The sequence below is a fragment of the Babylonia areolata genome, chromosome 11 (genome assembly GCF_041734735.1).
Source record: "Babylonia areolata isolate BAREFJ2019XMU chromosome 11, ASM4173473v1, whole genome shotgun sequence".
In the NCBI taxonomy this organism is placed as follows: Eukaryota; Metazoa; Mollusca; class Gastropoda; order Neogastropoda; family Buccinidae; genus Babylonia; species Babylonia areolata.
Genome location: NC_134886.1, coordinates 5,225,568 through 5,238,067, shown reverse-complemented (window position 1 = coordinate 5,238,067; position 12,500 = coordinate 5,225,568). Strand labels below are relative to the sequence as shown.

Sequence of the window (12,500 nt, the reverse complement as noted above, 5' to 3'; positions counted from 1 at the left end):
GATCATGATGTCTGTCCCACACTGAAGGGGTTAACATGATGACTGTCCCACACTGAAGGGGTTAATCATGATGTCTGTCCCACACTGAAGGGGTTAAAGATAATGTCTGTCCCACACTGAAGGGGTTAAACATGATATCTGTCCCACACTGAAGGGGTTAAACATGATGTCTGTCCCACACTGAAGGGGTTAAACATGATGTCTGTCCCACACTGAAGGGGTTAATCATGATGTCTGTCCCACACTGAAGGGGTTAAAGATAATGTCTGTCCCACACTGAAGGGGTTAAACATGATATCTTCTGTCCCACACTGAAGGGGTTAAACATGATATCGTCTGTCCCACACTGAAGGCGTTAATCATGATGTCTGTCCCACACTGAAGGGGTTAAACATGATGTCTGTCCCACACTGAAGGGGTTAATCATGATGTCTGTCCCACACTGAAGGGGTTAATCATGTCTGTCTGTCCCACACTGAAGGGGTTAATCATGATGTCTGTCCCACACTGAAGGGGTTAAACATGATGTCTGTCCCACACTGAAGGGGTTAATCATGATGTCTGTCCCACACTGAAGGGGTTAAACATGATATCGTCTGTCCCACACTGAAGGTGTTAATCATGATGTCTGTCCCACACTGAAGGGGTTAAACATGATGTCTGTCCCACACTGAAGGGGTTAAACATGATGTGTGTCCCACACTGAAGGGGTTAATCATGATGTGTGTCCCACACTGAAGGGGTTAATCATGATGTGTGTCCCACACTGAAGGGGTTAATCATGATGTCTGTCCCACACTGAAGGGGTTAAAGATAATGTCTGTCCCACAATGAAGGGGTTAAACATGATATCGTCTGTCCCACACTGAAGGGGTTAAACATGATGTCTGTCCCACACTGAAGGGGTTAAACATGATATCGTCTGTCCCACACTGAAGGGGTTAAACATGATGTGTGTCCCACACTGAAGGGGTTAAACATGATGTGTGTCCCACACTGAAGGGGTTAATCATGATGTGTGTCCCACACTGAAGGGGTTAAACATGATGTGTGTCCCACAATGAAGGGGTTAATCATGATGTGTATCCCACACTGAAGGGGTTAATCATGATGTCTGTCCCACACTGAAGGGGTTAAAGATAATGTCTGTCCCACACTGAAGGGGTTAATCATGATGTGTGTCCCACACTGAAGGGGTTAATCATGATGTGTGTCCCACACTGAAGGGGTTAATCATGATGTCTGTCCCACACTGAAGGGGTTAAACATGATGTCTGTCCCACACTGAAGGGGTTAATCATGATGTCTGTCCCACACTGAAGGGGTTAATCATGATATCTGCCCCACAATGAAGGGGTTAAACATGATATCGTCTAACCCACACTGAAGGGGTTGATCATGATGTGTGTCCCACACTGAAGGGGTTAAACATGATATCGTCTGTCCCACATTGAAGGGGTTAATCATGATGTGTGTCCCACACTGAAGGGGTTAAACATGATGTCTGTCCCACACTGAAGGGGTTAACATGATGTCTGTCCCACACCATGCCAGCAATGACGGGTGCGGTGGTCAAATGGTTAGAACGCTGAATTCTCGCCCAGAGTTTCTTGAGCACGATACCCATCGCACCTCGTGGGTTAAGGGAGGAGGTTTGCCCAGTCAGTCTTCCACATCAACATAATGTGCAGACCTGCCAGTGCCCGAAACCGCTTTTGTGTGTGTACGTTCGCAGAAGATCACATAAGCACTCAGTTTCAGTTTCAGTTTCAGTTTCAGTAGCTCAAGGAGGCGTCACTGCGTTCGGACAAATCCATATACGCTACACCACATCTGCCAAGCAGATGCCTGACCAGCAGCGTAACCCAACGCGCTTAGTCAGGCCTTGAGAAAAAAAAAGGTGAATAAATAATAGATAAGCGTACATAAATAAGTAAATAAATAAATAAATAAATAATAATAATTATAATATATAAAAAAGGGGGATAGTAGTAGTAGTAGTAGTAGTAGTAGTAATAATAATAATAATAATAATAATAATAATAATAATAATAATAATAATAAATAAATAAATAGATAAATAAATAAGACAACAATGATGATAAATAAGCAAATAAATGTAAGCACTCAGTTAAAGATCATGTAATCCATGTCAGCGTGAAAATAGTGTGTGGCTGCCCACATGGTGGGGTAAATAATATGCAAAGCGGTCATAAACGTAAAATGTTACATATCTATGCGAGTGTGATTGTGTGCTTGACTGAAACCTAACTGAATGACACATGACACAGCCTGTTGTGCAAGCAAATGACTCCGTATTTGTAAAGCGCCTTGAGTTTGGTCTCTGGCCGAGAATCGCTATATAGGTATCCGTGTGAACGATATGGATGATGAATTATATGGATGCTTATACTGCGCCTACCCTCGGTCGGAGAGAGAGCAAGCTCTAAGCGCTTTGCAAACACAGCGACATAGCGTCATTTGTACAACAGGCTTCTTTACCCGGGACGAGCCGACCGATGGCTGCTTTTGGGTGCTCATCATTCGTTTCATGTGTTATTCAGTCAGATTTCAGGCACGCACACATACACACTCAGACAGTCATGTAACACTTTAAAAAAAAAAAAAAAAAAAAAAAAAAAAAAATATATATATATATATATATATATATATATATATATATATATATATATATATATATATATTGTACGACCGTTTTTGTTTATTTACCTCGCCATAAAGGCAGCAATACTCCGTTTTCGGGGGGGTGCATGCTGGGTGTGTTCTTGCTTCTCATAACCCACCGAACGCTGACATGGATCACATGGTTTTTAACGCGTGTGTTTGATCTTTTGGCGTGCGTGCGTCCCTCCATGCAATGAAAGGGTGAAGCATTCCATCATGTAACCTCCCCCCACAGGCCGTCCCCCCGAGGAGGGTGAGGAGTGGTTCCAGAGGGAGGAGGAAACGGACGGCTGGCTGCACCTGGACCAGACAGCACGCAGACAGGGCCTGCACGCCTACCAAGGGGCCGTCTACCTGGAGGCTGCTGACCACGACGACTGGACCTTCGAGGTAGGTTGAGCTGTTTGCCTTTGGGTCGAACCACTGGTCTCTCTGTTGTCAGTTGTGGCGTGTCAGTTCCATTCAAAAATATCCGTCCGCCGACACCCACATCTAGACTTGTCGTTTCTCTCATTCTCTCTCGCCTTGACTACTGTAACTCTCTATTGTCTGGTTTGCCTGCTTCATCTATTCAGTCCCTTCAGTGTATACTAAACTTTGCTGCCCGACTCGTCCTCAGAAAGAAAAGATCTGAGCACATCACTCCTCTTTTGCAACATCTCCATTGGCTCCCTGTCTCACACAGAATAAAGTACAAGATCAGCACTCTATGTCATATATGCATTCACAAATCTGCCCTTTCTATCTCTGTGGCTACCGTCACCTCTTCACCCCATCTCGCTCTCTACGATCGGCTTCGGATCCACTCTATTTACGCACACCCAGTTCTTTCTCTGTCTGTGGGCCTAGCATTTGGAATGAACTTCCTCTTTCACTTCGTCAGGTCTCCACACTCAGCTCTTTCAAGTCTGGCCTTAAAACCCACCTCTTTCCATAACAGCCTCCCTCCTCTGCCTCTTCTTTGTCTTCAGTTTCTAAAGTTCAGAGTTATGCATGCGTGTAAACAACAATGAACTTCCTCTTTCGCTTCGTCAGGTCTCCGCACTCAACTCTTTCACGTCTGGCCTTAAAACCCGCCTCTTTCCAAGATAGCCTCCCTCCTCTGCCTATTATTTGTCTTCAGTTTCTCAAGTTCAGAGCGATGCATGTGTGTGAATAACTGATGTGAAAACGCTTTGATTTGTCCCTGCACAATATTCAGCGCTCTATCTATCTATCTATATCTCTCTCTCTCTCTCTATGTATATATATATATATATATATATATATATATATATATACTGATTATTATAGTATCATTATCATTATCATCATTAGTATCTAAAAATAGATGGAAAACCCCCCAACTATTTTTAGATCAGCGGGGTTGAACCTGTCTTGATTGCTTGAGGAACAGGGAGCTCAACAGTGAAGGACCGGTATCTCGCTGCCAGTTCAGAAGCGAGCAAGAAAAAAAAGAAGAATAATCCGTTCAGTCACTCAAAGAGGCGTCCGGACAAATCCATATGCACCACGCCATCTGCTAAGCAGGGGGGTGGCTGATCAAGAGCGAGGGGGGGCGGGGGGGGGGGAATAATAAAAAAAAAAGAGTAATAGGTTTAGTTACTCAGGGAGGCGTACGGACAAATCCATATACGCTACACATCTGCAAAACAGATGCCTGACGTCACCGCAGCATAACCCGACGCCATTAGTCAGAAATAGATAAATGAATAAATATATGAATAAATAAATAGATGAATAGACAAGTAAAAAATAGATAAATAGATAAACAAAAAACAACAACCCAAAACTAAGTAAATAAATAAATAGAACCCCAACAACTCGCAAGTATATGTACGTATCGCATACGCCACGACAACATCACTCGAAACGGACACTGCATCGAAGGGACGAAACTCCACTTAGAATCAGGCACACAACGGATGGTTCCCTCCCTGAGACCGTTCGAACAGTCACCCCATAGAATTATATGTGATACTGTATTGGGAAGAATTCAGATGCTGCTGTGTTGGGAAGAATTCAGATGATGCTGTGTTAGGAAGAATTCAGATGCTGCTGCGTTAGGAAGAATTCAGATGCTGTTGTGTTGGGAAGAATTCAGATGCTGCTGTGTTAGGAAGAATTCAGATGCTGCTGTGTTGGGAAGAATTCAGATGATGCTGTGTTGGGAAGAATTCAGATGATGCTGTGTTGGGAAGAATTCAGATGATGCTGTCCGCCCCAGCCACTTCCCCACCCCTTCCAATTAACAGAGAGAGACAGACAGAGAGAGACAGAGAGAGAGAGAGAGAGAGAGAGAGAGAGAGAGTACGAACACGAATGTTTTACTGATCAGACCTGTGGCAAGTTTATGGAACATCATTCTGCGCGCTGCAACACAATGATGATGATGATGATGATGATGAAAAGTAAACAGATAATGATCATGATAATAATAAGAAGGAGAAGAAGAAGAAATAGAAGAAGAAGATTAACCATTAAAGATTGAATCAATCAATCAGTCAAAGAATTAGGCGCAGTAAAGGCCTTTTTACAATTCTGCCCATTTAACGACACAAAACATAAAAATAAAGAACGATAGAAAACAGAGATAAAGAAATAAAATGAAAGAAAATAAGAACGACGACTACGACAACGAAGTAGAAGAAGAAGAAGAAGAATGATGGTGATAATAATGATAACAGCAGTGATAATAATGGTGGACATCGTAATCTTCTTCCTCCTCCTCATCATCACCATCGTCGTCGTCGTGTGTGCTGGTGCGCTCGCTGGTCCATCTCTGTGTGTCTGCTCTCTCTCCGCTTTTCTTCATGCATATTCATTAATTAACTCACTCAGTACACGGCCAGTCCTCTCTTCTCCTCTACACAGACCCCTCGGATGTCCAGTGGGTGTCTGAATGACCCAACCTTTAGCTTCCGTCGTTAGAATTGTGGTATTCTGTGTCAACATTCACCTCTTCAGTATAAGATCCTTCCGCTTGCAATATTTTGATGGTGGTAATTGCGGTGAAACGCTGTTAACGTCGTCTTTTTCGCCGTTCGTATGGAGAGAGTTAAGAGGGACCGAAACAGCTTACTTATTGACGAACTTTTAGATTTTATCTTATTTTATTTTACATTTTCCTCTACTATCCTGGGTTTTAACGCCAAACTGAAAGGGGAGATTTTTACAACATATATATTTTTCTTTCTAAATAATGAAATAATCGATAAATGGAACTAAGTTTCGAGGGCCACGTGAAAGGAATTGGAGCAAAAAAGTTTCAAGAACTGGCACAGCTCAGTTTTTTCTCTCCTGAAATGAGCGTTGCACAACGAAAAGGGCAACAATTCTCCTGTAAAGGTTGAAGGGTGGGTGATAAAGGGGGGTGGGGCTGGGGGTGGGAGAGCCTGCTTCGTTCGGGCAGCCAAGGAGGACAATCCTCCCCTTACACACAGCCACTAATCCGCAAATAATGATACATCAGATGTGCTGAGGAGGGGAGCTGCTTGTGTGTGAGTGTGCGTGTGTGTGTGTGGGGGGGGGGGGGAGGCGGAGGAGGATGTGTGTGTGTGTGCGCGCGCGCGCGGGGGGGTTTGAGGGGTGGGGGTGGGGGGTGGGGCACGCGGGCAGGTACAGTGTGTTTGTGTGTGGGGGAGGAGGGGTCGTTGTTTACTGTTTGTGTCCTGCCATCCAATGAAAAGCAAGACTGAAAGCAGCCTACACAGCTTACCCCCGCTGCCCCCCCCCCACTCCCCCCGCCCCCCCCCACACACACACCCTCCCCCTGCCTCTACACACACACACCAAAAATAACCCCAACAATAACCAAAAACCACACACACACACACACACACACACTCTCTCTATCTTTCTCTCTCTCTGCATTTATCTTAAGGAGGCGTCACTGCGTTTGGACGAATCCATATACGCTACTCCTCATACGCCATGCAGATGCCTGACAACAGCGTTACCCTATACTCCAGACAGGCCTCGAGTGCATGCATGTATATCTGATGTACCTTTCCGTCAGTGGGTTTCGCTGTACAAAATTTTGCCAGAGGACAACACTTTCGTTTCCGTGGGTTCTTTCTCAGTGCGTGCTGTCCACGGGACCGGGACCTCGGTTTATCGTCTCACCCAAACAACTGGACGCTCAGGTTGATTTTCCAGTCAATCCTGGGAGAAAGGGCGAGAGTCGCGATTCGAACCCAAGCCCTCACGGACACAGTATTAGCAGATAAGCGTCTTAACCATTCTGCCATCTTGCTCGGTCCTCCAGAAGGGGGGGCTAAACTGAAATCAATCAAACGAAGTCCACGAATCAAAATAAAGACTGGCTTCAACATAGTATGGCGAGTTGTGAAGTCAGTGACTGGTCACCAGCCAAGCCAGGCAAGAACTGACGGCCCAGCACCCAGCTCGCACACTCGATCGTAATTCTGAGACAGTGCCCTCTCATGAATATCAAAGGGTAACTCGCATAAACCGAGTGACGCGAGCTGTGATACAAGCTACCGACGCCCAGACGAACTGGACACGAACTGATGCCCAGGTAGCCAAGCACGCAGACCCAAACCGTGATTCTGAGGTGGCGCCTTGTGATTGGGCAGAATTATCCCTTTCCTTGCAGTCTACAACAATCAGTCAAAAGTCAGCGAAGAGATCAAGACGGCACAGCACATCACAGCCACACAATGTGGAGTGATGGCCTAGAGGTAACGCGTCCGCCTAGGAAGCGAGAGAATCGGAGCGCGCTGGTTCGAATCACGGCACAGCCCCCGAAATTTTCTCCCCCTCCACTAGACCTTGAGTGGTGGTCTGGACGCTAGTCATTCGGATGAGACGATAAACCGAGGTCCCGTGTGCAGCATGCACTTAGCGCACGTAAAAGAACCCACGGCAACAAAAGGGTTGTTCCTGGCAAAATTCTGTAGAAAAATCCACTTCGATAGGAAAAACAAATAAAACTGCACACAGGAAAAAATACCAAAAAAAAGAAAAAAAAAAGGGTGGCGCTGTAGTATCGCGACGCGCTCTCCCTGGGGGAGAGCAGCCCGAATTTCACACAGAGAAATCTGTTGTGATAAAAAGAAATACAAATACAAATACAAAAGTGAAGTGGTCACGGCTGTTATCCACGTTTCTTCCCCTACAGTCCTCTGTGTGACGGGCAGAGTGAACGTCTACGCCTTGTTGTCAACACGGTCACAAACATGGAATGGTGGCCTGGTGATAATACACCCGACTAGGAAGCCAGTGCCCAAGCGTTCCAGTCCTAGGGTTCGAGACCGGAATTCTTACTTCCCGCTCCATTAGACTTTGACTGGTGATCTGGGTGCTAGTGTTTTTGGATGAGATGATAAACCGACGTCCCGTATTGCAGCATGTATATAGCGCATTTAAACGAACCCACGTCAGTTTAAATAAACGCTGTCCCTGCCAGAATTTTGTTCGGGGAAAAAAATGTCCACTTTGATAGTAAAACAAATACACTAGCAGACAGAAGAAAAGGTGGCACTGCACTGTGGCGACGCTCTCTTCTCCAGCAGAGCAGCCCGATTTTCACACATGGAAATCCGTTGTGAAAGAAAAGTAAAACAATACAATGCAATCAATACAACACAATACAACACAATGCAATACAACACAATACAACGCAACACAATGCAATACAACACAATACAACACAATACAATGCAACACAACGCAACACAACACAACGCAATACAACACAAAACAACGCAACACAATGCAATACAACACAACGTAAAGCAACGCAATACAATGCAATACAACACAACGTAAAGCAATACAACACAACACATCACAACACAACGCAATACAACACAATACAACGCAAAGCAATACAACACAACGCAATACAACACAACGCAATACAACACAATACAACGCAACACAACGCAATACAACACAATACAACGCAACACAACACAACACGATACAACGCAACACAATGCAATATAACACAAAGCAACGCAACACAATGCAATATAACACAAAGCAACGCAATACAATGCAATACAACACAACGTAAAGCAATACAACACAACACATCACAACACAACGCAATACAACACAATACAACGCAATGCAATACAACACAATACAACGCAACACAATGCAATACAACACAATACAACGCAACACAATGCAATACAACACAAAGCAACGCAACACAACGCAATACAACACAACGTAAAGCAACGCAATACAACGCAACACAATACAAAGCCGGCAACAATGCAATACAACACAACGCAACACAACACAATGCAATACAACACAAAGCAACGCAACACAATGCAATACAACACAACGTAAAGCAACGCAATACAATGCAATACAACAACACAATACCAGGGACCAGATGGATGAGAAAAGCCGACATGTATTCCACGTACCTGGTAATCCTGGTTCTCATCAGCAGTCGAGCAGACTGACTGCAGCCTCCGTGTCTTGAAGGATCCAGGAACAACAGTCAACAAGCAACTGGCGGCCGGATTGCTTCTGGTGTCGATGTCCTCAGTGTTGCTAAAAGCTATGCTGCTACGTTGTAAGTCACTTAAGTTCAAACACGATGGAGTTATACTATAACTACACCATACACAACATTTGGAGAAAACAAAATGTTGTCCTTTGTGCTGGGACGTTGTAAGACACTCAGTTCAAAGACGATGAAGTTATAACTACAGATATACAGCCTTTGAAGAAAAAAAAAATGTTGTCCTCTGTATAAATTTCATACAGAATCCGATGACTTCATACTAAAGTATTCTTGCAATATGAACGCTGGCGAAACCTTCTCTCATACTGGGCGGACAGTAGTTTCTTCGGATGCACACTGTTTACGTTGTCATTTTCTTTTTTCTTGAGGTGATGTAGATTTCCTCTGAGGAAGCTGATTGTCCTGTTGGCTGTAGAAAACGATATTTTAACTCACTCAGTACGGCCAGTCCTCTCTTCTCCTCTACACAGACCCCTCGGATGTCCAGTGGGTGTCTCAATGATCCAACCTTTAGCTTCCGTCGTCAGAATTGTGGTATTCTTTGTCAGCATTCACCTCTTCAGTGTAAGAGCCTTCCGCTTATAATATTTTGATGGTGGTAATTGGGGAGAAACGCTGTTAACGTCGTCTCTTTCGCCGTTCGTATGGAGATAGTTAAAGTGCTCTCCCAGGCTCCGGTCACTGCAGACTTTGTTGCTCAAGACCGTTTGCATTGGTGACAGTTTCAAAGGCCTGGTCACGCGGCGTGTAAGTCCCACGTGGTGCTGTAGATCATCATCTTGCACTCTGTGAAAGGGGAGAGAGGCTGATGCTTGTCATATCATCACCTTGCACTTTTGTGATGACGGGGAGAGAGGCTGACGCTTGTCATGTCATCACCTTGCACTTTTGTGATGACGGGGAGAGAGGCTGACGCTTGTCATAATTATCATCACCTTGCACTTTGTGATGACGGAAAGAGAGGTTGATGCTTGTCATAATTATCATCACCTTGCACTTTGTGATGACGGGGAGAGAGGCTGATGCTTGTCAATGTCATCACCTTGCACTTTGTGATGACGGGGAGAGAGGCTGACGCTTGTCATATCACCTTGCACTTTGTGATGACGGGAGAGAGGCTGACTGCTTGTCATATCATCACCTTGCACTTATGTGATGACGGGGAGAGAGGCTGACGCTTGTCATGTCATCACCTTGCACTTTGTGATGACGGGGAGAGAGGCTGACGCTTGTCATGTCATCACCTTGCACTTTGTGATGACGGGGAGAGAGGCTGACGCTTGTCATATCACCTTGCACTTTGTGATGACGAGGGAGAGAGTCTGACAGCTTGTCATGTCATCACCTTGCACTTTGTGATGACGGGAGAGAGGCTGACACTTGTCATGTCATCACCTTGCACTTTGTGATGACAGGGAGAGAGGCTGGCGCTTGTTACGTCATCACCTTGCACTTTGTGATGACAGGGAGAGAGGCTGACGCTTGTCATGTCATCACCTTGCACTTTGTGATGACGGGGAGAGAGGCTGACGCTTGTGATGTTATCTTTGTCACGTGACCGGTTGAGGTTGAGGACCCACCTACAACCCGACCGGCCCCGCGCAATCTAATAAAAGAAAAGTTAAGAAAAATGGGTCTCCGGATCCTCGCACGCTCAATTAAGTGCAGCCAACGCCAAGAATTTATACACAATACCAAACTTTATTCACTCACTCACACAGACATACTGACAACCGAAACAGCAGTGAGGCCTAAACTATTTCCCTTAATTCCCCCCCCCCCCCTTCCAAACTTACTAACCCGCTAATACAAATCGCCACATCATTTCATGCTTTGTACGTTTGTTTTTTTTTGTTGTTTTTTTTTAAGTGGGAATGAGAGAAAAATAAATAAATAAATCACATTCGCTCGAACACACACACTCACCCCTCTTGTGCACTGCTCTCACACATGCACACGCATCCTCTACCGTCCATGTACGGCTCGCATTGGTTCTGAACACGAGGGTCCATGCCACAGACAACCCAAGATGCCGGCGACCACTGAGAGTCCTAGTCCTTCTGCAGACAGGGCATGCAAAGCGGCAATCTTCATGTGCGTCGGGGACACCCCTGTGACAGACTCAGGGAATTCACAGGCGCAGGGAAGGCTGCGGGTGCCCAGGACAACGGCGGAGGCTGGGGAAGGTGGATTGCGTGAGTCCAAGACGACCTTAACACCCGGGGAACGTGCGGGTCTCGTCGGAACACTCTTCGGAGCTGTAAAGAGACTCGAGCCAAGAGTCAAGCACAAGAAAAACAATGCATGTGCTAAAGCAGACACACAGAGGGGTTTCGCACACACTCACACGTACAGCTGAATGCCTTAATACAACTGTTTACAAAAAAAAACACAACAGAATATGTGTGCACACAGATATACATAAATCTGAATCCACAAGGATTGGCAGGGCCATACTGCACTGAAATTAAAGTATATATTTTAAATGCAGCAACAACAAGAAAACCAAAAAAGCATGAAATACATATCAGTGGCCGCTCCCTATCTATAAAAACAAACAAACAAAACTAGCATTCTTCACTCTCTTCCAACCTGACTCACCTCAAGAGCTCGTGAGGGAAGAAAACAAAACATAAGGGAGATTAAACCCTGGAACCAGAACGTAGTTCCAGACCTCCTGGTCGGACACGGACCCAGGAAATGTAGTGGCACTGGAGGCCCCAAACCCGAACCGAATCGGCAAAAAAACTCCTCTCACTCCAAAATGAATGGAGCAGGAACTGGAAAAGAAACCACCTCTCCCTGACTGGGTGCAACTGCCAGTGATTAAAGCATTTCACGATGCCCACGACATCGACAGGTGAGTTTTCCTTATCAAACCTGTAGCTGAGCTTAACTACGTGCAGATATACATGCACGAGAAAAAGAAAACAACAACCTGAGCTGACTATGAGGGAGGGAAGGAACACACACTCACGTGTGCGTACACACGCACACATGCACGCACGCACAGAAAGAGAGCAAGAAAGGAAGGGAAAAGGAAAAAAACCAAGACAAAACAAACAAACAAACAAACAAAAACAAAACAAAAAACAAAAAAAAACCCAAAAAAACCCAGCGAAAATCATGACGTATTCGAGGGGTCAAGTTGACCAAAATTTCCTTTTTTTCCAACACTACACTGTCGCACGGGACAGTCTTGCTCTCTTTGTCACGGGGCGAGAGGTTGACGCTTGTCATGTCATCACCTTGCACTTTGTGATGACGGGGAGAGAGGTTGACACTTGTGATATCATCATAT

At 45.2% G+C, this 12,500-nt stretch overlaps 1 protein-coding gene across 1 annotated transcript in view; it reads left to right on the top strand.

Moving 5' to 3' along the window:
• The window catches only part of LOC143287275 (uncharacterized), a 29,430-nt gene that overhangs the window by 7,818 nt on the left and 9,112 nt on the right, over nucleotides 1-12,500 (top strand). Inside the window, exon 3 of the mRNA XM_076595221.1 lies at nucleotides 2,921-3,075. Coding sequence (XP_076451336.1) covers nucleotides 2,921-3,075 — 155 coding nt within the window. The remainder of the gene's footprint in view (nucleotides 1-2,920; nucleotides 3,076-12,500) is intronic.